We start from the raw sequence: 27,902 nt of genomic DNA, 5'->3' as shown, positions 1-27,902 counted from the left end.
CCAGAGGAACCAAGTCATTCCTTCCAAGTCACAAACGAGTCTCAAGTTAAATCCCAAGTCCTCAACATTTAAAGTTAATGAGATAATTAAGTGACTAATTAAATGATGATTGTGCATTATTGATTAACACCTGCTGTTATCGAGAATTACAGAAGATCAGGTGTTGATGTTTTATTGGTTAAAATGATGCCACCATCATGGAGATCAGTGTTTGGTTTAGTTGGGCTCTTGACTTGTTGTGCTAGATCTCTCTCTGTAGCTCTGCACGTGTGTTGTGGAGAAGATAGAACTGTGACATATGAAGAACATATAGTCACAATGAGACTATAATGCAATTGTTTAGAAGCAGATTTATAAAAACTGCTTAAAGGCTCAAGAGCTCAACTGAAGCAAATACTCAGCACAATTATGGTGGCAAAGTTTTTTTTCCTTTTAATTGATTTCATCCAAGGCTGTGCTTAAAGTCAGTTGTAGTTCTTGTGTTTCTCTTTTCTTCAGAGATGTTTGTAAACAGCCGGTGTTCATCACTAACGCATCTTCATTTAATTAGTCACTTAATTATCTCATTAACTTTAACTCTTTGAGGGCTTGGGATTTGACTCAAGACTAGTTTGTGACTTGGAAGGAATGACTTGGTTCCTCCGATGAAATCATCTGCTGAGTTCATGGGTGGAGCAAAAATATGGCAGGACTTTTACTCTTTGGCCCCTGGACTACCCAAATCTGGTAAGAACCATGCATAACCGTGCTATGACTTCGTCTTCATAGGGCTGGCTCTACAAATTGTACCTTAACCTGTAAAAGAAACGGTACATATATGTACCTTTTAATGTTTGGGAACATATATGTACCTTTTTGACCCTCAAAAAGGTACATACATGTACCTTGAAGTCCAATAATAAGCCCTATGGGGTACATTAGTGTAGATTGTACCTTGGGGGACAGAAATGGACTCCTACTGTACCCCTATTTCTGACAGTGTGTGTCTGTATGTGTGTGTGTGTGTGTATGTGTTTGTGTGTGTAAGTCTGTATGTCTGTGTGTGTGTGTGTGTGTGTGTGTGTGTCTGTATGTCAGTATGTCTCTGTGTGTGTGTGTTTGTGTCTGTTTGTCTGTCTGTATGTGTGTGTGTATGTGTCTATGTGTCTGTGTGTGTGATTCTGTCTTACTGTGGTGCCACTGTAGTACACTGGTAGATTAATGGTGCAGGTTGTTCTGTTCGTAACACCACTGTCCCGATCACCACAGCTGCTTCGAGTCCGACTCTGTTCAAAACACATGCATATTTATCACTGGGAGAATCATTTTCATAAGTATTTGATCTTGTATTTCTGTTAATATTTTAAATCGTAACATAGACATTTAGAGAAATTAATCTGTAAATATGTTATATAACAGGGTAAGGCAAAATTTAGAACTGAAGAATGTGATGCATTCTGGGAAATTAATTGTTCTTCCACACCTTGTTAACAAAAGTTAATTTCTTAAATAGGATGGAATATATAAACTAAAATAATTTTCTATAGGTGGCATTTGAAGCAAATCTATGCATCAATCCATCTATTTTGAATTTTAAAGAACTTTCAAACAAAATATTCAATCCAACATTCACTTTTCTAGTTAAAATAGTCATATTAATCATTTTAGTTTAATTTTACTTCCTTACACCGAAACTTCAATTCTGCATTTTTGCAAATCTCCTGTTCGATACAAAAACTCAAATTCAGGAGGCAAAAATTTAATTTAAAATGTATTTTCTTGTCATATTCTGAATGACACACAGCTCTGTTTAAGATCAGTGTTTTACTGGAAATAAAATGAAAACTGATGAACAGAGTTATTATAAAAAAAACTGAATGAAATCAGCTTAAATGTGTTGTCTAATGGGAGTTTAGCTAAAACAAAATTGACTAGGTGTTTATGAACTTTTTGACAGTCTTTAGTTTAACACGCAGACAGCTGTACCTTAATAGCATCAAATTTAGCGAGCGAGAGGCCTTCTGGGTAATGCAGCACTATGCTGGTGTTGAAGGAGTCATCGCCTGGGTTTGCCAGCAAAATGAGGACCGTGAAATGAGCTTGATTCACCATCACTAACGTGTCGTTCCTGCAGAACACACCTTCATTTCAACATTTCAACCATCATTTCAACCAAAACCTGATGAAGAATGCCAATATTCCAAAGAATTTACAATCATGTTTCAGATTAAAATCATATATGGTTTATTTATCAGTTGTTTCTCACGTAAAACTGAAGTTCAGCTTCAGATCGGCCACACAGCTGTTGTTTGAATCACAGTTCATTTGAAACGGCACCTGATCACATACAAAAGAGAAACTTTTAACGAGCTTTTGAATGTCATGGAAACTTTATACAATAAAGCTGAAGAATCTTAGATACTTAAGAGTTGGTTTACACTGAATAGCAGAATCAAATCTGATATTTGTATACTCACCTCGACATACTCCTCAGTCCTGCTGTGAACGTCAAAAACAGCCACAGAGTTTCCAGACAACATCTCAGTTTGTGAGAAATTAATTCGTATCTTCAGAGGAGATACTGTGTCTGCAACACAGTGCTGAAACAAACACAACATTCACCGTCAGACAGAATCTGCTGCGACTGGCTGAAGTTGTGATAGACCACACATACCAGCATGAAGATGGGGAAGTTAAAACAGGAGGACTCAGAATCCAGCAGGATAAACTGCTGCAGAGTCCTGGACGACACATTGCTCTGATCGAAGAATCCTCGACTCATTCCTCGTACCACATCCACATTCAGATTCAGAGAAACATTCATCTTCTTCTCCAGAGATCCTGAGAGACATGAGGAGGTAAGACATATTCTTCATGTGACAGAGAGACTCTCTGAAACTTCTGTGATGTTACCTGTGCTGCTGGTCCTCTCTGTCACCTTGAAACATGACGTGAGATTAAATGCATTAAATGTGTTTACACCTGGACATTCAAAGTAGTTCAGACTGATTTCCTTTGGACTGAAACTGAGCTGTGCAGATACAGACATCACAGGCCGAGCCCTGAGAAGAGAGAAAAGAGTAAATAGCTCATTATACCAGACAGTCAGACAAATACACTGGATCACTGATGTGGTAAAGAGATTTGATTATTAGGTTAGCTTAAGAAAGCAAACCTACTGAATTGCTAATTAAATTGATTATTATTTATATTATTATTATTAATAGGTTGTCTTGAGAAAAATCCCTTACACCATGTCTACACCAGATGTGATGCAACATGACAAAATATAGTTGAACCAATTATAATCAGTCATGCTGTCTACACTGTATGTGCCGTGACAATTCAAATGATTTTCCACAGTCGCTTCATTGTGTCCAGTGTAGACAGCGTAAAGCTGTTGTGGCCCCAGCAGCCACAGGATGTAGACTCCAACGTCGGCTAGACGTAGGATTTTGGTTGAAAATGCTCTAAATGACTCTGCAGCAGTTTTTCCTGCTGGATTCTGAGTCCTCCTGTTTTAACTTCCCCATCTTCATTCAGTCTATCACAAATTCATTGTGTGCATGTTTTGAGAAAGCATTCCAGATTACACTTTTAAATGTAAGTATTGGGATTCAGCTTACTCAAATATCTTATGATACAAATATGAAAATGTGGAAAAAAGTATGGTGTAAAAAGTATCAGCCAAGTATGGTGACCCATACTCAGAATTTGTGCTCTGCATTTAACCCATCCAATGTGCACACAGCAGTGAACACACACACACACACACACACACTGTGAACACACACTCAGAGCAATGGGCAGCCATTTATGCTGCGGTGCCCGGGAGCAGTTGGGAGTTTGGTGCTTTGATCAAGGGCTAAGATCTAAGGTCACTACAGAGTCATCCAATTGTGCTTCTGCTGCCATGATCAAGAAGGTCATCTTTGCTTTTCACCTCGTGGCTGTTCTGTGGGCATGGCCCACCTCAAAGTCCACTAATGAACCCACTCCAGTCCGTGAGTCCTTGGAGTCCACTCCAGAGCCTGCTCCATCCCTTGAGTCCTCAGAGTCCACTCCAGAGCCTGCTCCATCCCTTGAGTCCTCCGAGTCCACTCCAGAGCCTGCTCCATCCCTTGAGTCCTCTGAGTCTACTCCGGAGCCTGCTCCAGTCCAGGAGCATCCAGAATCCACTCCAAAAACCCCTCCGGTTCCTTCAGAGGTGGCGTTGTCTTGACAGCCACCTGTTCGAATGTTTCTGGATCATTGTTTGTTTTGTTCTGGACTTCAGTTCCCATTACGCCTTGCATTGATTATTATTTCATTACAGCCAGCTGTTGATCATTTAACCATTATCTCACTGTGATATATATACCATGCTCAGTCTTTTGTTGCTGCATTATTGCTTCTGTTGTTTATAGATTCTGTTGCAGTATTGCTTCTTTGTTTATGGATTCTGTGTTTATGAAATACCTCTTGCCAGGTTTTTTTTTTGTGTCTGTTTTTTATCTTTGTTCTGGGACTTATAAACTGAATTTGGATCTTCTACACTACACAGACCATGACAAGATGAATGCTAAACGAAAAGCCATCTACACCATTGGGCCTTCTTTGGTGTACAGATCATGCTAAAGCTCATTCTGTTGACTGTTGGCTCGTACATATGTGTGTTTTCACTCTCGATTATACATTTGCCTCAGATTTTATGATTTTTTTTTGATTGCTGTGCATAAGTAGTTAATATGCACCAGCAACCTTCAACTATTATGATTGATGTGACCTTTGCCCTATGAATTATGTCCAGATGTGCCCTCTGACCTATGAATTATGTCCAGATGTGAGCCCCCGGCATGCGTGAAATTGATCTGTCATCCTTTTGAGCTCCGTGTGGTGACATGTTGTTTGTTCAGCGACCAAGTGATGAATGAGCTCCCCGAAGAATTTGTTTGAAGATTATATGGATCGTTCCCATATTCGGACTCCTCTGGACGCGTCTGTGTGTTACGCAACCGCGGTATCAGGTTGCAGGCTTTAATGCTCGAGCGCTCTCTCACTCTGTATGTGTGTATGCGTGTGTGAACTGTGATAAAAACAAGTACGTGTTGATGAAGAATAAATATAATAAATGATTTTAACAGATCGTAAGTTCGTATCACAGTGTGTGGGTGTGGCTGTGGGTGTGAGTGTGTATGCATTTAATATGACGGTTCTATAAAAAGATTCTCAACTTATTAATAAACTGCGAATAAACAAATAAAAATATACATTCCTCATACATTATTTTATTATTATTCTACCTAGTGCAAGCACTACGATTCCTCACAATGAGGTTCACAACATTTTGTCGTGTTTAAAATAAATCAGTATCGCGAGCCATCTATTTCTCTCTCTCTCTCTGCCTGAGTTAGCGCATGATAGCTGTCATTTTGGTTCGCTGCAAAAGATAAAGTGGATAAGCCGAGAAAACGTTTTAAATGCACTTCATCTCTTACGACTGAGCGATATTACTTTAATGTTTAAATAAACAGTCTCCCTTTACATCTGTTGTCCGGGAGTTCTTGTTTATTAAGTGTCTTATTTTAATAATGGTAGACTATTCTTATATGATCTAGAATGGATAAGCGGTCTACGCAGTCATAGTTTTGATCATCGTATCTAACTCCGTCTCAAACGTGGTTCAAAGCGTTTTTAGTTGTTTAGCTAAAATTACATCTATTTTAAATAGGAATCAGCTTTTATTCTCGTCATTTGGCGTTGGATCCGTTTATTTCACAGTGTTTCTAGCGACGATGCAGACACGGCTCATTCTATAAAGTAGGCTATATCTAATTTTCTGAAAAGTGGTCCAGAGAACATTCTTGGAATGTTTAAAGACAGGTCTCATGCGGCTATCTTCACAGCCGTAATCTTACACTTTGTTTTAAGAAGCTTGTTTGAATAACATCAAGGTAGCTTAGAGCCTGTTTTGGATTTAACCGTGACGACATGGTTGTAAAAGACACAGTCCTGGTTATTTTCACAGACTTCAGGCTCTGATTGTAAACAGAATGCTATGTTTACCCATGTGGAAGTAATCATACTGAAATGTTTACAGTGTCTCATACAAACCTTTCATAAATAAAAATCTTTACCATTACACCTTGTATCTCTACAAGATGATGAAGAGCAGTATGATTATTAAAAATAAGACTAAGCACCCAAACAATGAGATAACTTTTGTTTTAACAAATAAATTCAATTTAGTAGATTTTTCCAACCTAAACTCACGATGCTCTAATGCAGGGGTTAGAAGTAGTCAAATGAGCCTCTGATGAATGCAAGGCGCTCACAGAGAGTTTTCTTTATGCATAAGACCTAGACTGAAAATCAGTTGTCATAAGTTTGTTTGCAACAAAACAACTTTAGAAAGGCACTACGAATGTCTCACATAATCTTTACAACAGAATACACGCTCTTTCTCACTAAAAATTTTATAATTAACCGTGGTATTTAAATACACCATATTTATGTCCACACTATAATGTTTTTTTATTATTAAAATAAAAACAAGAGGGTCTATACAGTATTATATTATTAAGCTTTGATCAAATAATTGCTAAGCAATAATCAGATAATCAATAAGTCAAACTTATCACCCCTAGCCTGATTGTCTGATGGCTTGTCATGATAAAAATATCTTACTGACACAAATGTGTTTAGATGTTAACTATAATATGTGTAAAGTTCAATATTACTGTTAAAATTGTTTAAAATGCATTTTAGCTTTAATGTCCACCAAATTAATGTCCACACTCAAATCCTTAGAGAAAAAATATTTCATGCATTCTATTTTAATTTGTCTAAGTCTCTAAGGTATTTGTAATTACAGACTAAAAGCTTTAGATTGATTAAAACAATTAAGTTTATACATTTTTCTTGAATACGTATACGACTAGCAGCGAGTCTACACTGAAAAAAACAATAAGTAAATTTACTTAATTTTTATTTAGCAAGTTTTTGCACAAGCATTTTTCAAGTAAATTTAACACATTTGGAAATTAAGACAGCACGAAGGACTGGATGCACATGATAAATATTCTGCAATTAAGAAAACAGACAAAAGAAATTGAACTGTTAAACCCGACTAGTAACTTAACTCAAACCGTTTGAGTAAACAGGTTACCTTGATTTAAACCATGTAAGTTTTAAAACTTTGCATTCAAGTAATTAAGTTAACAAACAGAATCACTGAAGAAAAGAGAAACACAAGAACTACAGCTGACTTCAGACACAGACTTAGATGAAATCAACTGAAATAAAATACATTAAGTCTCTCAATATCTGATTAAACAACCCCTCAAACAGCTTCTGTTTTCTGTCTGTTTTATTAATTGCAGAATATGTATCATGTGCATCCAGTCCTTCGTGCTGTCTTTGCTGTAAACTGGTTTAAAGGGACAGAAGTGAGAGACTTATTTACCCTCATTTGATAAAACTGTTTTGAAAAAAATAATTTTACATTTAGAAATTTCTAGAATCTCTGTTTCGGGTTTTTTATTAGTGTAAAAAATTTCCAAACTACTTTTCCAAAATAAAAAAGTAAGTAAGTGAAATTTTCACTTATTCTTCACAAGTGTTCCTGTAGCTCAGTGGTAGAACATTGCATTAGCAAATGTAAGTTTGGGGGGTTCGATTCCCCGGGAACACATGATAGGTGAAAATTGTTAGCCTGAATGCACTGTAAGACGCTTTGGATAAAAGAGCTAAATGCATTATTTTAATATTATTTAATTAAAATTTACTCAATAAGTAATTTTTTTTTTTTAACTTAACTTAGTTAAGTAGATTTACTTAATTTTCAAATGTGTTAAATTTACTTGAAAAATGCTTGTGCAAAAACTTGCCAAATAAAAATTTAGTTTTTTTCAGTGACATGAAACAGTATAAATACATAAACTCATAAATTCATCATGATTCTATATATATATATATATATATATATATATATATATATATATATATATATATATATATATATATATATATATATATATGTGAAAAAACTGTATATACATATCTGACTTTCTCTTTTTTTGTTTTTTTTTTTTGTTTAACAACCGGTTTGTTGGGGAAAAACACATACTGTAGTGTTATGTTTCTAAGGTAGGATTTTTGTAGTTAAATCACATCTTTGACCTAAAACATTTTTCATTCAAACTCTCTAACGCACTCACTTACACACACACACAGCTTTCACAGACTCCCACAAACTGCAAACAACATTTCTAAGTTTGTTTTATCATTTAGCTGTAGGTTAGAACCTAATGGAATTATTTTAAGCATTATTACAAGTATTGATACTGAAAGAGCTCATTAACCTGTTTAACTCTAAAAAATTTGAATAATGTTGCTTAAGACTAGTTTGACAAATAGAGGTATTCTCATAAAACAAGCCTGGAACCAATTTGAAGCATTGAGTTCTACCATTGCAGAAAATGAATTTTAGCACCTCAGTAAGATATAACTATGTATGTGTGATTGACCAACGTATCAGATGTACAACATATTATTACAAGTCCCTGCTTACCTAGTTTACGATGAAACTAAAAAAATATAGGCATGAGCTAACAATCACATTTAGAGAAAATCAACAGCAGTACAGAGTACGAAGAGTCAATACAGAAATACAGAAAAGTATTCAATACAGATAAGTTCTGACCGCATCACATCACGTAGACAGTGCTCATTAAGATAATAAATTATATTAGCTTAAATTCTGATTTTGGCAAAATATCTGTGCTGGTACTACTAGAGTGCTGCGTTTGACACTGACGATCAAAACATATCACTAGAGAGACTGGAAAACGGGGTCGGGCTTTCTGGAATGGTAATCAATTGATTCAGGTCATACTTAGAAGGGAGAGGTTATTATGTGGGCATAGGAGAGCATAAGACTAACTGGATGACCATGACATGCGGAGTCCCACAAGGCTCAGTTCTTGCCCCGCTCTTGTTTATCTTGTATATGCTCCCACTATAGGGCAAATAATGAGAAAGAACCAAATTGCCTATCACAGCTTTGCATACCCATTCTTACGGGTGTTAAAGTATAATCTGCATGCACGATATGCTGTACGCTTGAATTGATTGATTGAAAATTGATAGCACACAAAATAGGACTGATATCGTTGTTTACAATTTAGTTGCTTTGATTATGAAATCACACAAATAACCATTGTTTGTTAACACGTTATTAATTGAAATAACACTATGTGTTCATTTCCGGTCTGTCTACAATAATGCTGCGATACACAAGACCTCAATCTTCCATTTTATTCAGTCATAGTGTTTTAGGTGTCGGCCTTTTAGTTTTGTCCCAGGAAACAGGTATGACTGTAACTGAGCATTGTCACGTCTGGCTTCAAGAAATCATGAGGTCAGCAGCTTTTAACATCTACAAATTTTTCACAATTGTAAATGTTTGCTTAGCTTAAATATTAGTTTTCAGACAGTTGCGTCAAACTTATATTCACTGATAGAGCTACAGGTTTCTGGTAGTTGGGGGAACACTTGACAGAGCTTTACTCAAACAGGCCCCAGCATTATCTTTTAATTAAATATTTTATTGCATGGTACAAAGACAAATTCTGTAATAAATATGTTGATATGTATGTAAACGTACAAATATTTATAATGATAATGATAACAATAAAGCCTAATAGCACAAGCACAAATGCTTTTTCTAGCTCTTTCACACACTAGTCTTATTCCTGGTAGGTAAGCCTACAATCGCTAGATATCTTGATTTTATCCTAGTGTATAAGGGCGCTACAGCGAGGGTTATACTTTGAAAAAAGAACAATTTTATATGTATCCATGATTTTGTTAGTTCCCTTTCGAAAGCTTCAGTCGATGCTGCGCTGCTCAGTGCATTGGGAAACGTCTTATTCATGACTAGCTGTGAATAATGTGTGTAACACGTTGATAGAATTGACCCAGTGGTAATATAGCCTCGGGTCATGACGTCATTGGGGTATGCGCCTACAACACGGGGCTATAAATAGATACTCCACAGGTGCATCAACAGGTCTTTTGTCTTCAGATCATTCTGTGCATGTGTGCGTCAGGAAGATTCTTCTCGTCGGCTACAGATATTCGTAGGATGGTAAGTGTTGTGTTCCTCCATGCTCTCGTCTTATGTATGAGCTGGATACACGTTTACTGTTTTGTTTGTTTGGGGGAAGAGCACGTGGTTCTGGCTTTAGAGACGGGCGAGTGCGAGCATTTTGTACTGCTCTCAGTGAAGATGCTTCGTTCTCGTCTGAACTAATTTCAGACTGCACCCACTTTTTCATCGGAGGGCTCTCATGCGGATTTGCATGACGAATGAGTGACGGGCTCGTCCCTTTCGCTTGCGGTGTCACCGGATCCGCGCATCCTCTCTCGTGATCTCGAAGCGCGCTAAGGTGCTTCTTCAGTTCACGAGGAGGATGATATATCTCTTGGGTCTTCGGACCATGAGCAGCCTGCCTCTGAGCGTTCCTCTCGCGACGTTGACTTTTTCAACTATCGTGGATGCGAAGTCGCGGGGTTATTCGGAGATGCCGCGGGTTGAAGAGATGCTTACGAACTATCTCTCGCCCGAGTCTGCATCCTCGGTTACGTAATCTACTCTCCCCACTAAGCCTTGTAAAATAACATCATCGCTAGTGGGTAAAGCTTACCAAACTGCAGGCCAGGCTGGTGCTGCGCTGCACACTATGGCAGTGTTACAGGTGTACCAGGCTGACCTGTTGAAGGACTTGAGTGTGGGTGGTACAAGCGATGAGGAAGCATTCGCTGAGCTTCGTCGGGCCACAGATTTGTCCCTCCGTGCGACCAAGCAGACGGCTCGTGCCATTGGCCGATCGATGGCATCTGTGGCTTAATTTAAAGAGCATTAAGGAGAGGGAACGTTTGTTTCTTTTAGACTCTCCTATTTCTCCATCGGGCCTGTTTGGCGATTCGGTTAATACGGTTGTCAACAGGTTTAGGGAGGTGAAGCGTGAAGAAGCATTCGTTCAGTTCCTTCCTCGCCGCACTCAAAGGGAGGGGCTGTTAGGCACCCAGCCTTGCCCCGGTCCTTCAAAAGCCAGGGAGGTTAAGAAGCAGAGCGTGGCGAACCATGCTCCCCCTCGTAGGGATTGGGGACAGGTTCGCCGTGCTCAGCAACCTCCCAGGCCAGACATCAGGACTGTCCTTGATAAGAAGAGGAAGTCCTGACACTCTGGCGCCCTTGCTGGTGGGGGTAGTCCCTCACGGGATGGTGTGCACTCCAGAGCTTTTCGCCCCGCCCCGTTACCCTCACAAAACTCCTCCATTCCCGCCACTTTGTGTGATTCGGGGGGAGGTGGTTTTCAGCGAGGCATCAGATAAAAACAGGAAATCGTTCTGCCAACCCTGTCGGTGTTTCAGGGCGCAGCGATCTCCAGCGAGCGCTTCTTTCAGTTACCGCCTGGAAACAAGTGGGGCTAAGAGGCTTGCTACCTCTACGGAGGTACCAACCGGTCCTTCAGGGCACTGAGCTAGTGGCTCTGGGCACACGAGGAAGCAGTCGTTGAGCTTCGTCGAGACATGAATTTGTCTCATGGGGAGGGGTCACTGGAACCGTATTACATGGTGCCCTTCTCTCCTCAGTGCCCTCAGGAGACCGTTCTGCCAACCCTGCCGGTGTTTCAGGGTGCAACGATCTCCAGCGAGCGCTTATTTCAGTTACCGCCTGGAAACTAGCGGTGCTAAGAGGCTCACTACCTCCATGGAGGTCTCTAGAGCAGCTAGTATGGTCTTCCCATCCCAGTCCGCTGATTCAGGGCACCGAGCTAGTGGCTCTAGGTGCACAAGGGAGCGTTCGCCCCTTCCCCTTCCCCTCACAAAACCCCTCCATCCCCGCCACTTCTTGTGCTTCGGGGTGCGGTGGTTTTCCAGGAAGATGTTAGATGTTCCCGTGTTTACTGCCATCGTTCCTGCCCCCCCCAACAACCCCCTCACCCCCTGGGTCTGAATGCGATGGCGCACACATGGCCCAAAATGCGCCTGTATGCGTTTCCTCCAGTCTCCCTGCTCCTGGGAGTCGTAGCCAGTGTTCGCCAACAAAGGTTTTGCCTCTTGCTGATAGCAGCACGTTGGCCGAATAGAGTATGGTTCTCGGGGATAATATCTCTCCTCGATGGCTCGCCATGGGCGATTCCGGAGAGAATCTGTCTCAGGCAGGGGGCACGATATTCCATCCCAGGGTCGACCTGTGGAATCTTCATTTTTGGCCCCTGAAGGGTACCAACTGAAGAACACAGGGCTTTCGCCGGATGTTATTAATACCATTCTTAGTGCTAGGGCTTCCTCCACCAGACAGAGTTCTCGATGATCTGGTTGAAACGACTTGAAAAGTCAAGCAAATTCGCAGAAAAATTGTCCTCTCTAACATCTCTAACATGACATCAAAAACTAGGAAACAAAGCACAAGGCTTAGCGATTACAATTAGATGGAAAAATACTACAAGAGTGGCAAAACTGCAGTAAACAAATTCAAACAGAAAGAACTAAAAAAAATCATGGATACATATAAAATTGTTCTTGTTTCAAAGTGTAACCCTCGCTGTAGCGCCCTTATACACTAGGATAAAATCAAGATATCTAGCGATTGTAGGCTTACTTACCAGGAATAAGACTAGTGCGTGAAAGAGCTAGAACAAGCATTTGTGCTTGTGTTGTTAGGCTATATTGTGATCATTATCATTATAAATATTTGTAAATTTACATACATATCAACGTATTTATGAGACGCTGTTACAGAATTTGTCTTTGTACCATGCAATAAAATATTTAATTAAAAGAAAATGCTGGGGCCTGTTTGAGTAAAGCTCTGTCAAGTGTTCGCCCAACTACCAGAAACCTGTAGCTCTATCATTAAATATAAGTTTGACGCAACTGTCTGAAAACTAATATTTAAGCTAAGCAAACATTTACAATTGTGAAACATTTATAGATGTTGAAAGCTGCTGACCTCATGATTTCTTAAAGCCAGACGTGACAATGCTCAGTTACAGTCATACCTGTTTCCAGGGACAAAACTAAAAGGCAGATGCCTAAAACACTATGACTGAATAAAACGGACTGAATCATCGCTTTCGCTTTAAACGACTGATTTATTAAAGTCGTGTTTAGAGACGCGTAAAAAATAAATAAAAAAGGTTTCCTCACCATCTTCAACTTTAAGTTTTTTAAATGTACAGAGAAATAGTAAGATTGAGGTCTTGTGTATCGCAGCATTGTCGTAGACAGACCGGAAATGAACACATAGTGTTATTTCAATTAATAACGTGTTAACAAACAATGGTTATTTGTGTGATTTCATAATCAAAGCAACTAAATTGTAAACAATCTATTATATTTTATATAAAAACTTAATGAAAAATTGTTTGGTAAAACACAGTTGTGTAAGACACGAACCAAAACATCTCATTAATGTGATATCAGTCCTATTTTGTGTGCTATCAATTTTAAGAGCGTACGGTATTCGTGCATGCAGATTATACTTTAAAGCTGTGAAGCTGAATCAATGAGTTTATTAGGATGCTTTATTTCTCCTATAGACTTATACTTTAGACATGTAGAACACATCCACGTTTTTTATGTGTAGGCTAGTAAAAATTGGTCAGTCGTGACTCGTATCCAAAATGAAGGATCAACGCAAAAAAATTTGGCCATAAACATCATTATTAACTAAAAATAATGAAAGACAATAATCATCAATATGCGTTCACACAGATAACGTTATTTGAATGTTTCATTGATATAACATGACAATGAGTTTTTAGAAAAGCTAATTTAGCTTAAGTTTAAGTTTACAGACATCATTGCAGAGTGACTAAAGGATCCGACGAATCGGTTCTTTGAAGCGGTTCATTGACTCAAACTCCCGAAAGAATCGGTTTGTGAAAATTAATCGGACTTATCATCACTAACATTGCCAAATTGTACCATCGCCACAGGGAAGGAGCGTATACTTCACAAATAGAGCGGAGATGCAAGTCTTTTTATATAGGGAATCTGAGCATGTGTATATTTAGAAGTCCGACGTTTTAGACCGCTGCCCTGTATGAGGAATCTGGGTCTTGCCCCTGGCGGCCATGTTTGAAGTCTGAGCTTTGAGCTGGGATTTGTAGTTTCCCCGACATAGAAGTCTGTAGCGTCTGAATGAGGTATTAGTTACTCGTGTTAAATGTAACATCTTTGGCATAAAAAATGTATAATAATAAAAAAGGAAAATATTTGTTAAAATATAATTAGACTATACAAATTTATTCAAGAGTAATATGATAAAACTATAATAAAACACACTTGACATTTATGCATTGTAATGGATCAGCCGTTGTTGTGTTATTTCACAAAATAACATTATGACTCGGTTGTGTGTTCTTGAAATCAGACATTTGTCTTTCTCTTAAGAAAGAGTCAAACAATCCCATCTGCTATCTGAATATTCAGTCTGTCTTCATCATGAACCATGAATCCATTCTGGAGAATGTGTGTTGCGTTGGGTGTTGGGCAAGGCAAGGCTATTTATTTGTATAGCACATTTCATACAAAATGGTAATTCAGAGCCATTTACATAAATGGAAGTAGAATAATCATTCAAATAATAATAATAATCACAACAGTAAAACAATACCATTTTTTTAATGATTTAAAAATGAATTAAAACAGTTAGAAAATGGTTATAGATAAGATACAGTACGACCAGTTCCGACGTAGCACAGTGCTCATTTCATTCAGTAAATGCACAGCTAAACAGAAAAAAACGACTCTGACTCCAGAATCACACCAAGATTCTTGAATTATTTTTAGTTGTTTGCCCCTAGAGTCAAGGTATGCATACGCCTTGAGAAATAAATCTTTGTTTCCAAATGCAACGACTTCAGTTTTCTCATTGTTTAACTGAAGAAAGTTTTGGCTCATCCAATTGTTAATTTCATCAATGCATTGGTAGAAGGAGTAAGTGGGGCCATAGTCATTTGGTGACAAGTCTAGGTAAACCAGTGTAACATCTGCAAAGCTGTGATAGGCAATTTGGTTCTTTCTCATTATTTGCCCTATAGTGGGAGCATATACAAGATAAACAAGAACGGGGCAAGAACTGAGCCTTGTGGGACTCCGCATGTCATGGTCATCCAGTTAGTCTTATGCTCTCCTATGCCCACATAATAACCTCTCCCTTCTAAGTATGACCTGAATCAATTGATTACCATCCCAGAAAGCCCGACCCCGTTTTCCAGTCTCTCTAGTGATATGTTTTGATCGTCAGTGTCAAACGCAGCACTCCGATCTAGTAGTACCAGCACAGATATTTTGCCAGAATCAGAATTTAAGCTAATATAATTTATTAACTTAATGAGCACTGTCTACGTGATGTGATGCGGTCAGAAACAAGATTGAAAAATGTCCCAGGAATTCATTTGAATTTAAGTAGGTGTTCGGCTGATAAAAAACTACCTTTTTTAATAGTTCTGCCTGAAAAAGGAAGATTTGATATTGGTCTATAGTTGCTCAATATGGTGTTATGAAGACTGCTCTTTTTCAGAAGGGGTTTAACAACTGCAGTTTCAGCAAATTTGGAAAAGTCCCAGAAAGAAGTGAGGCGTTCACCACTTCTAAGACATCTACTCTTTAAACAGTTAAACACACTTTTGAAAAAGATGTGAGAAGTGAGCCATGATAGCAGGTTGATGATTTAAGGTGCTGTAGGATTTCTTCCAAAATGTTGCTATTGTTGTGTGTATGTTTAATTGTTGTTTTGCTAGTTCCACATTGAAAGCATGAAGGCTGTCTTTATAGATGCTATAGTGTGTTTCAAGTTTCTTCTTCTGTCACATCCGCTGAACTATCCACACATAGTTATATCTTACTGAGGTGCTAAAATTCATTTTCTGCAATGGTAGAACTCATTGTTAGAATGCTTCAAATTGGTTCCAGGCTTGTTTTATGAGAATATATCTATTTGTCAAACTAGTCTTAAGCAACATTATTCACATTTTTTAGAGTTAAACAGGTTAATGAGCTCTTTCAGTATCTATACTTGTAATAATGCTTAAAATAATTCCATTAGGTTCTAACCTACAGCTAAATGATAAAACAAACTTAGAAATGGTGTTTGCAGTTTGTGGGAGTCTGTGAAAGCTGTGTGTGTGTTTAAGTGTGTGCGTTAGAGAGAATGAAAGAAAAATGTTTTAGGTTAAAGATGTGATTTAACTACAAACATCCTACCTGAGAAACATAATACTACAGTATGTGTTTTCCACCAACAAACCGGTTGTTAAACAAAAAAAAAAAAAAAACAAGAGAAAATCAGATATGTATATAAATAAATTAATAAATGAATAAATAAATAAATAAATATATATATATATATATATATATATATATATATATATATATATATATATATATATATATATATATATATATATATATATTAATATGATAGAATCATGATGAATTTATGAGTTGTGTATATATGTATGTATATACATATGTACATATGTATATGTTGATATGTATTTATACTGTTTCATGTATACTCACTGCTAGTCGTATACATATTCAAGAGAAATTTATAAACTCAATTGTTTTAATCAATCTAAAGCTTTTAGTCTGTAATTACAAATACCTTAGAGACTTAGACAAATGAAAATAGAATCCATTAAATATTTTTTTCTCTAAGGATTTGAGTGTGGAAATTAATTTGGTGGACATTAAAGCTAAAAAGATTACATTTTAAACAATTTTAACAGTAATATTGAACTTTACACATATTATAGTTAACATCTTCAAATAATAAGACACTTAGTTAAAATATAAACAAGAACCGCTGGACAACAGATGTAACGGGAGAAAAAAGTAAAGTAAAGTAATATCGCTCAGTCGTGAGAGATGTAGTGCATTTAAAACGTTTTCTCGGCTTATCCACTTTATCTTTTGCAACGGACCGAAATGACAGGATCATGCGCTAACTCAGGCAGAGAGAGAGAGAGAGAAATAGATGGCTCGCGATACTGATTTATTTTAAACATGACAAAATTTTGTGAACCTCATTGTGAGGAATCATAGTGCTTGCACTAGGTAGACTTTCAAAATAATTTATGCGGAATGTATATTTTTATTGGTTTATTCGCAGTTTATTAATAAGTTGAGAATCTTTTTATAGAACCGTCATATTAAATGCATACACACCCACACACACACACACTGTGATACGAACTTACGATCTGTTAAAATCATTTATTATATTTATTCTTCATCAACACGTACTTGTTCTTATCACAGTTCACACAAACATACACGCATACACACACACAGAGTGAGAGAGTTCTTCAGGGAGCTCATTCATCACTTAGTCGCTGAAAAAACAACGTGTCACCTCATGGAGCTCAAAAGGATGACGGATCAATTTCACGCATGCCGGGGGCTCACATCTGGACATAATTCAAAGGTCATAGGGCACATCTGGAATTCAAAGGTACAGCACGCACATCTAAAAACTTTAAAACTGGGTGCTGGGCATACTTGTATACTTGTATCTGTCTGATGTCTGATGAAGGGCTTGTACCCGAAACGTTACACGTGGTGAGCAACCATTAAAATTTCTAAGGAGCATTTTCTGGTGTGCGGACTCATTGTTTACCTTTGCAAAGGGCACATCTGGACATAATTCATAGGGCAAAGGTCACATCAATCATAATAGTTGAAGGTTGCTGGCGCATATTAACTACTTGCATATTTCGATTGTTTATTTTTTTGTCTTGTTATATGTGTTTATGTTTAATGTTTACTGTAACGAACTGTGTTGTTATTATTATTATTATCTAAATAAATACATTTTCAAAGCTTTTACAACTTCTTCAAGTTTTCAGGCTAGGCTTCCTCAAGCCAACGTAAATTTCGATAGTCCACTTTAGACATTCTACTAACAGTAAGTAACTTTGCAACTACATGTCAACAAGTAGTAAGTAGAGTATTAGTAGACTGTCAGCTTAATATCTTCCAACACTTTCTTTGTAAATTTTTTGTCAACTTATTCCAATCCTAAACCTACCCCTAACACTAACCCTTAACTTACCCTAACAGTCTACTCTGAGAGTTAGTAGACATGCAGTTGAAAATTAATGAGAATTAGTTGACATGTAGTTACAAAGTTACTTATAGATAGTAGAATATCTAAAGTGGACTTTCAAAAAAAAAAAAGTGTAACCTGAACTGGTCTTGACAAACATTTTTTGTCTAGTTAATAGTGTGATAAATGTCACAGTTTGGAACCAATAGGTTTTGCACTTTAAATTTATTCTTCAAACTAAAGAATGACATACTTGAGCAGGACGATCCCTCCTTGTGCTCCAATCATGATATCTGTAAGATTATCATTGTTCATGTCCATCTGACCAAACAGAGATAGTCCAAACTGCTGCAGACCAGGCAGAACTGACAGCGCTGGGATCCGCTAAACACACACACACACGCACATATATATATATATATATATATATATATATATATAGAGAGAGAGAGAGAGAGAGCGAGAGAGAGCGAGAGAGAGAGAGCATTCAGACTTAATCAAAAATTATACTTCAGTTTATACAAGTAAACAAATACATCTGAAAATTAGAATGACATCTAAAATAAACTAGAATGTCATGGAAAAGTTAATTTATTTCAGTAATTCAACTCAATTTGTGAAACGTGTGTATTAAATAAATACAGTGCACACAGACTAAAGTAGTTTACGCCTTAGGTTCTTTTTAATTATGATGATCTTGGCTCACATTTAACAAAAACCCACCAATTCACTATCTCAACAAATTAAAATATAATGACATGATAATTATCTAATCAACTCAAAACACCTGCAATGGTTTCATGAGCCTTCAAAATGGTCTCTCATTTTGGTTCACTAGGCTACACAATCATGGGAAAGACAATCACTGACACCCTTCACAAGGAGGGTAAGCCACAAACATTAATTTGCCAAAGAAGCTGGCTGTTCACAGAGTGCTGTATCCAAGCATGTTAACAGAAAGTAGAGTGGAAAGAAAAAGTGTGGAAGAAAAAGATGGACAACCAACCGAGAGAACCGCAGCCTTATGAGGATTGTCGATTCAAGAATTTGAGTGAACTTCACAAGGAATGGACTGAGGCTGGGGTCAAGGCATCTAGGTGGGAAAGTAACCTATCCCACAGAAAAGCATTAAAAACTGCTAGAGCTGATTCCTTTTCATCTGTTTTAGAAGAAAACAAACATAACCCAATGTATTTATTCAATACAGTAGCTAAATTAACTAAAAATAAAGCATCAACAAGTGTTGACATTTCCCAACCTCACAGCAGTGATGACTTTATGAACTACTTTACTCCTAAGATCGATACTATTAGAGATAAAATTGTAATCATACAGCCGTCAGGTACTTTATAGCATCAGACAGTGCACTATAGATCCCCGAGGAACAATTCCACTCATTCTCTACTATAGGAGAGAAAGAATTGTATAAACTTGTTAAATCATCTAAACCAACAACATGTATGTTATTCCTATGTAACATGTATACTATTCCATCTAAGCTCCTGAAAGAAGTGCTTCCAGAAGTCATTGATACTCTTCTGACTATTATTAATTTGTTATTGTCATTAGGATATGTCCCCAAAACCTTAAAATTGGTCGTTATTAAGCCTCTAACAAAAAAAAAACACAACTTGACCCCAAAGAACTAGTTAATTACAGACCGATCTCGGATCTCTCTTTTCTCTCCAAGATACTAGAAAAGGTGGTATCCTCACAATTATATTCCTTCTTAAAGAAAAAAATGGTATCTGTGAGCATTTCCAGTCAGAATTTAGACCGTATTATAGTACTGAGACTGCTCTCCTTAGAGTTACAAATGACCTGCTCTTATCATCTGATCGTGGTTGTATCTCTCTATTAGTGCTATTGGATCTTAGTGCTGCGTTTGACACAATTGACCACAACATTCTTTTGCATAGACTTAAAATCACACTTATTTGACCGCCATCAATTCGTATCAGTGAATGAAGAGGTATCATATCCATCACAAGTGCAGTATGGAGTATCTCAAGGCTCAGTACTAGGGCCGTTACTCTTCACGCTTTAAATGTTACCCTTGGGAGATATCATCAGGAAACATGGTGTTAGCTTTCACTGTTATGCTGATGATACTCTGCTCTATTTCTTTGCAGTCCAGCAAAAAATACCAATTTGAAACTATCAGAATGCATATAAAATACTGAATGACGTAAGTGTAAATGACGTAAATGACGTAATACTGAATGATTTTCATCTTTGTTGATTCTGCATGTTAACATCAGGTCTCGTCAATAGTGGTCAATCATCCCTCAATTAATCACTTAATTATCTCATTAACTTTAACTCAGCTTCAGTGTTAATTTAACACTCCTATTTTAACACTTTCACACTCTTGAGTGTGGTCTCACATGTACTCCCAGCAGAGTTACTCAGATTTTTTGCTGTGTACATTATAGTCCTCCATGTCTGCTGTGTTCTCAAATTCCTGGCAATTTGATAATACCTAGAATATCAAAATCAACTGCGGGCAGCAGATCCTTTAACTATTTGGCGCCTAAACTCTGAAATAACCTACTTAACATTGTTAGGGAAGCAGACACACTCTTGCAATTTAAATCTAGATTAAAGACCCATCTCTTTAACCTGGCTTACACTTAACAAACTAACTTGCTTCTAATATACACATCCGTTAAAGGATTTTTAACCTGCATGAATTAGGTAAACTGGAACCGGTTTCCATAACACCCTATGTACTTGCTACATCATTAGAAGAATGGCATCTACGCTAATATTAGTCTGTTTCTCTCTTTTTCCGAGGTCACCGTAGCCACCAGACCCAGTCTATATCCAGATCACAGGGTCACTGCAGTCTCACGGATCCAGTACCTATCCAGACCAGATGGTGGATCAGCACTTAGAAAGGACCTCTACAGCCCTGAAAGAACTGCTTTACAGCTGAGTCACAACTTGCAACATAGGAACTGGTATTAAACTGAATTGACTCAACACTGCACAAATTCAATCTAAATAATGAAATCGCTGCCTTTTGTAGAACTGCTTATAGCTGTGTGGGATTAAAATTTATAAAATGTTAAATCTAGCTTCCAATGTAATAGCATTTACACTGAAAACATTTTGTGGTACATTTTGAGGTAAAAAAAAAAATAGGATCAATGCCCAGGTGTCTCAGATAATGACATTTTGTCTTTGTGCCATTCCTTGCCATTTGGCTTTTTAAACTCAAGGCACAGCTGTGCCTTTTGTTCCTATGACGATGTGAAGTAATCAGCGATATGGTCAGGCACCTCTGTATTTAAATGACACTGTTATGCTGATAAGATCAAAGATGGGAAAATGGCCAGTATCAGGCTGATCCCTGTATTAAATTTGCATGCTTTGTTTAAATTGTCTCCACCTATGGATCCCTCCCACTTGAAATGTATAAACTTTCCAAAGTATCACTGCTTTGGTGAGACTTTTGATGACTACAGCGCCATGCAGAGCTTCTCAATAAAGAATTCTACTGAAGATTACCACAGTCTCCTGGTCTTTGCTTCTGAGTTCCTAACAGCTGAAAGGAATTCATTTCAAATGTATGAATTTTACACTGTTAATGATCTGAACTGAACATACACTGAACCGACTTGATCTGAAAAAAATATACAGTTGTCTTTTCAGAGCTGCTCTAGAGCAGAATCTTAACTTTCACCAAAGCTTCCATAACTGCTTTTTTTTCTGTTTATCTCGGTCAGGCTGCTTTGAAACAATCTATATTGTAAAAGGTTCTATTCAAATGAAGGTGATTTGACTTGATGAATGCACTAAGAATTCACATTAGAACTGAAATATACTTTGGGCTTTAAATTAACAGGTGTGTCTGAGTCACACTAATTATCTCCTGTCCTCAGGGTGGATATTAATTGTTATTTACAACTGATAGTGGAAAATTGCCGCTGTGAACTTTCAGCTTGTCTGGGTTTCTGGGTTATACGTAAGCACAAACACAGCATTTGGGATTGATGGAAGCACAGCAAACTCTTACCTGAGGAGTATGTTCAGGGTTTATGCCATGCGTCCCATCACCCAGGTAGATGTAGACAACTCCTTCATTCTCCAGCGGTGCCCCAACTGCCACATCTGACAGACTGTCTCCATTCAGGTCCTTTAGTGAAGCCACAGATGTAGCAAATCTACCTGTGCTTGACTGGCTCACATTCAGTGTCTTCTGAAAATACTTCTGAAAACATGAATAGCATATTTCTTCATCAGCACATGACCAGCACCAGAACAATTTCCACAACTTTCACATCAAAGGAACCTATTACAATAGCAATTCCAATAGAGTAACACAATGGTGACGACTAGCAGCCTTCCAGTTACAGGCAGAAGCTTGTTCATGAAGATCATAATAATAGTCATGAATCTGTGCGTACCTGTTCTGATAAAGTGTAGACATATAGCCTCCCTTCAGCCCTCGGCTGAGACTGGTAAAATAATGGAGCTCCGACCAGCAGGAAATCTGAGTCTCCATCAGAGTCCACATCCAACAGACTCAGAGACGCTCCAAAATATGAGCCAATCTGATGCCGGAAATCAATCAAAATGAACAGAAACTGCATTCTAGCACATGCTTTTATAGCCTGATTTTTATAGGAGAAATATGAAAACAACATGTTCTTCTGCTTCACAAAAAAATCTTCACATTATACCAGCTAAAAACTGTAGAGGACTTTATAGAAGTAAAATTAGAAGTTAAAATTGTTTGTTTGCTTGTTTGTGTCTTTGGTAAAATACAACATCCCGTGTGTTTGTGTGTGAGTGTTTTTGTGAGTATGAGAATGAGTGTGTGTTTTTGAAGGGTCCCCCCTGTACCCTTGTGATTTGTACCTTAAGAGACCAGTTTTGTACAAAGGACAAAGGATCCACATGGTGTCTTTGTTAAAGAAATACTTGATTCGCCAAAACAATGGCATAGACTCAGAATGCAGTACATCTCGACGTCGGTTACTTCTATGCCTGGTTCTGATATTTTTTGAAGGACCTCCTTGGTTGAAAGCCCTGTAAGAACCAGAGGTGGGAAGTCCAGGGGCCAAAGAGTAAAAGTCCTGCCATATTTTTGTTCCACTCTTGAACTCATCAGCCGATTTCACCAGAGGAGGAACCAAGTCATTCCTTCCAAGTCACTAATGAGTCTTGAGTCAAATCCCAAGTCTTCGAAGAGTTAAAGTTAATGAGATAATTAAGTGACTAATTAAATGATGATTGTGCATTAATGATTAACATCTGCTGTTATTAAGAATTACAAAGGATCAGATGTTGATGTTTTATGTACCCCATGCCAAGGGTACAAAAGCTGTAACCTTGAGGGTACACTCTCAGAAAATAAAGTACATAATTGTACCTTTAGGGGTACAATAGCTTGTCACTGGGGCTGTACCCTCTAGGGTACAGCTTTGTATCCTTGGCATAGGCTACACATTTGTACCCTTGTGATTTGTACCTTAAGAGACCAGTTTTGTACAGAGGTGGGAAGTCCAGGGGCCAAAGAGTAAAAGTCCAGCAGCCGATTTCACCAGAGGAACCAAGTCATTCCTTCCAAGTCACAAACGACTCTCAAGTTAAATCCCAAGTCTTCAAAGATTTAAAGTTATTGAGATAATTAAGTGAATATTGAATGTGCATTAGTGATGAACACCTGCTGTTATTGAAAATATACAGAGGATCAGATGTTGATGTTTTATTGGTTAAAATGATGCCACCATCATGGAGATCAGTGTTTGGTTTAATTGTGCTCTTGACCCTTGACTTGTGCTAGATCTGTCTCTGTAGCTCTGCATGGGGTGTTGTGGAGAAGACAGAACTGTGACATATGAAGAACATATAGTCACAATGAGCTGGTTTAATTATATCTCAAATGTTTTTGTTTTCTTTCTTATCACATATTTAGGTTTTGAATAATTCCAGTGAAACTACAGCATGCACACAAAAAAACATTGCTCTAATATTTACAGGGTATGGATTTTTTTTATTTGTAACACAAATAGAAGTTTGAACTCCAGTGCTTTTTAGACAAACACACATATATCAAGAACCAGCATATGAATCTCTACAATGGTGACAATCAACAAAAGGGTTCATGTTGCAATACATGAATTACTCCCATAATGCACTGCAGTATGAATAATACTTTTCACCACTGTTGAGGATCACATGAGAAATGTTCATGGCTAAATGCCTAATTCCAAAAGATTTTTTGTTTTCTTAATATTGAAGTGTTATATGTTGGCATTTGCATTATGAGATTTCTCTTTTTTTTTGTTAAAGTGACATACATCTGTATTTAACCCATCCAAAATGCACAGACAGAGCTGTGAATACATGGCAGTTCTCTCTAACAACTAAGCCACGAACTCTTCTAGCATAATCAAGAAATTGAATCAAGATCATATCATCAAAAGCATAAGTCACCTGCTAGATCAATGCCATTGTTTAGAAGCAAATTTTTAAACACTGTTTAATGGCTCAAGAGCTCAACTAAAGCAAATACTCACCACAATTATGGTGGCAAAGTTTTTTTTTCTTTCAATTGATTTCATCCAAGGCTGTGCTTAGAGTCAGTTGTAGTTCTTGTGTTTCTCTTTTCTTCAGTGCTGTGTAAACAGCAGGTGTTCATCACTAATGCATCTTCATTTAATTATTCACTTAATTATCTCATTACCTTTAACTCTTTGAGGAATTGGGATTTGACTCAAGGCTCGTTTGTGACTTGGAAGGAATGACTTGGTTCCTCCTCGGATGAAATCGGCAGCTGAGTTCATGGGTGGAGCAAAAATATGACTGGACTTTTACTTTTTGGCCCCTGGATTACCCAAATCTACCAAAACCCATGCGTAACCGTGCTATGACTTCGTCTCCACCAAAAGAAAGAAACAGAAGAAACCGGACCCTCTTTTAAATTGAGATTCAAGCAGCCAATCAGGGCTGGCTCTACAAATTGTACCTTAACCTTTAAAAGAAAAGGTACATATATGTACCTTTTAATGTTTGGGAACCTATATGTACCTTTTTGACCCTCAAAAAGGTACATACATGTACCTTGAGGTCCAATAATAAGCCCTAAGGGGTACGTTAGTGTAGATTGTACCTTGGGGGACAGCAATGGACTCCTACTGTACCCCTATTTCTGACAGTGTAGGTTTGGGAGCCCCTGATCTCACCGGTGGAGAGAGATAATATTGTGTCTGAGGGTTTTTCACTGACTTGTTCTCCGTTGATGTTGCGCATCACTGTCCATGTGCTTTCATTCTTGGTGAAGAGGGTCACCAGACCCCTGTGTTCGGCCCGCGGTGCACCAGAGAACAGAAGAGAGACGCCGCGTCTCATTCCCAGCACAGTAGAGTAGCCTGAACACCATCAGCATCATTAAAACACACACACACTCTCTTCACATTACACAAGAACAATCAAAAACTCCAACATACCCATGTACGAGTCTTTATTTACAGCTAGATTGATGATCTCTGTCTGTCTGAATTCAGATCCTAATCCTGTCACTTCATACAGAGCTCCACGCCAGTCATTCCATCCGACCGAACCCACGATCACAGAGTCCTGAAACAAACACTGCAGTCTCAGCACTAACATATAACACAAAAACGGAAAATGATAAAAACACTCTTCCTGTCAGCTGAGAGACAGACACTAAGAGGGATTTCCCAATCAGGATCCGTATTCACAAAACATCTCAAGACTACAAGTAGTTCATGACTTGCAGATTTAGGAGAAAATCTTAAAAATTGTGGGTGTGTCAGTCCCAAATTTAGGACTCCTTAATTTTTGCTCTAAGAGTATCTCACAAAGCGTTTTACTGCTAAAATTAGCTCCTAAAACTGTAAAACATTAAGATATATCATACAGATAACAGTAAACTTTTGTATCTGTAAAGAATCTACGTTTATTCGTGTGCACTCAGAATAGCAACAAAATGTTGCTCTTTTTTAAAATAATAAAGCACACATAATGTGCTCTGTGAAATTGAGTGTGTCACTTCAAAACTCTGTTGATGTGCAGATATGAGTCACTGTCGCAGACTTCATCTCTTAAACCAAAAACAGAAAGCACTAGTGTAACAATAAATGACGACGTTACGATAAATTAAATGTTAATGCTGTGTACGTGCTGTTTTTCCCTTACAAATTCATATTTATTAAATTTTCCAGTGCGCTGTGCAAGCCTTTTTTGTGTGTGCTTGAGCGCTTACTAGGCAATTAAAGGCTCATAATTATGATTTATATGGTTTATTAATAGAAGTGTGACTAATAGTCGACAAATGCTTAAAATGAACGACTTCTAGTTGACTTGAAAAATCTTAAGTCGAGGGCAGCCCTAATGCATATTGACTAATTGTTTATGAGAAGCATACATATAAGAGGCTGACAATTAGCTGAATATATAGCCTACTTGTTTAATAAGTGACACTTAGACTGCATTTTAAAATTTTATTTGATTGTGGCAATTAACATCTTTATTTTAAAACCTTTATTTGAATATGGCAACATAATATTGCGCTCTACAATATTTCTATGAATAAATCTCTGACAGAGACTATCAGCCAATCACTGTGTGCATAATTAGTAATCATCCATAGCAACGAGGTCAACCCCGTCCTCTTTCTTAGATTAAGACCTCTCTCTATTCCTTATTAAAAGGTTTTAAGAAAAAACTCTTAGCTAAAAACTTTTACTGCTATTTAGTAGAACTCTTAGTGGTAAGAAAAAAGTGGTATTTTGTGAATACGGTCCCAGGTATTTTGTGTCCCTCTTCTGATCAGAGTCATTGAATATTGAGTATCTGCTGATACTGAGTCCCAATCACTCATATTCTCCTAGTATTTGGTGCACACTTCAAGTCCATTAAAGTAAAAAAAAAATCAATCCAATTTACTCAAGGATGTGCAGAGAATTTCTCAAGGACTGGGTATTTTGTTTATGATTATTTTACACCGCTTGAGTCTAGTTTGTGCTGACCGCTGAGGTTTGCGTGTTATGTGAAGGGGAGTTATTAATCCAGTTTTCAGTGTCCTAGAAACCAGCCTGCATTTGAGTGCTTTCCTCTAGGGTCGTCCAGGTTTTCCTCTCTTCACTGCATGGTGATGTGAGTTTTTCGCCACTGCACGAGTATTGATTTGAGAGTGTAGTGTTATTTGCATTATTCCCTGGTCCTTTTTTAAAGTTGTTGTTTAATGATTTGTATATCAGCACATGTGGGGTGTGTGCTCTTAAGGGTGTGGGTATTTTACCCTGTGATTCTTCCCCTTCTTCCAGCAGGCTTGGTAAACCTTTATTTTAAGAATGGTGGGGTATGATATTAATATTCTGCCTAAAGCCCAGGGCCTGTATTCATAAAGACTCTAAGAATCCTCTCAGAAAACTCTTAATTTTCTGAGATCTTCTGTAGACGTCTGACAGAAATAAAGTCAGTCTGGTTATTAATAAGTGGAGCTGGTGATGCTGTTTGTGGGGTTGTTTAATCAGATCTTGAGAGATTTCATGTATTGTATATCAGTTGATTTCATTTAAGGCTGTGTCTGAAGTAGGGCTGGGCGATATATCGAACGATATGATCATGCGCATCTAATCAGCAAAGCTGCTTCCGTGATCACCGCTAAAATCGCCATCACATAATGGGAGTGGCATTTAATAGACAGCAGAGGTGGGACTTTCAAGTCACAAGCAAGTCTTCAAGTCATATCCAAGTCCTCAAAGGGTTAAAGTTAATAAGATAATTAAGTGACTAATTAAATGATGATTGTACATTAGTGATGAACTTCTGCTGT

The 27,902-nt window shown here is 37.7% G+C and overlaps 1 protein-coding gene across 1 annotated transcript in view; it reads right to left on the bottom strand.

Annotated features, from left to right (window-relative positions):
- Positions 1-27,902, bottom strand: part of LOC132144334 (integrin alpha-L-like) — a 95,432-nt gene that overhangs the window by 16,235 nt on the left and 51,295 nt on the right. Inside the window, exons 12-22 of the mRNA XM_059555110.1 lie at positions 25,549-25,678; positions 25,328-25,470; positions 22,501-22,647; positions 22,110-22,304; positions 18,342-18,472; positions 2,893-3,041; positions 2,654-2,820; positions 2,457-2,579; positions 2,246-2,316; positions 1,966-2,107; positions 1,170-1,265 (exon numbers count right to left, since the gene is read on the bottom strand). Coding sequence (XP_059411093.1) covers positions 1,170-1,265; positions 1,966-2,107; positions 2,246-2,316; positions 2,457-2,579; positions 2,654-2,820; positions 2,893-3,041; positions 18,342-18,472; positions 22,110-22,304; positions 22,501-22,647; positions 25,328-25,470; positions 25,549-25,678 — 1,494 coding nt within the window. The remainder of the gene's footprint in view (positions 1-1,169; positions 1,266-1,965; positions 2,108-2,245; positions 2,317-2,456; positions 2,580-2,653; positions 2,821-2,892; positions 3,042-18,341; positions 18,473-22,109; positions 22,305-22,500; positions 22,648-25,327; positions 25,471-25,548; positions 25,679-27,902) is intronic.

The sequence above is a fragment of the Carassius carassius genome, chromosome 7, assembly GCF_963082965.1.
Source record: "Carassius carassius chromosome 7, fCarCar2.1, whole genome shotgun sequence".
NCBI classification, from domain to species: Eukaryota; Metazoa; Chordata; class Actinopteri; order Cypriniformes; family Cyprinidae; genus Carassius; species Carassius carassius.
This window is presented reverse-complemented; position numbering and strand designations above follow the sequence as displayed.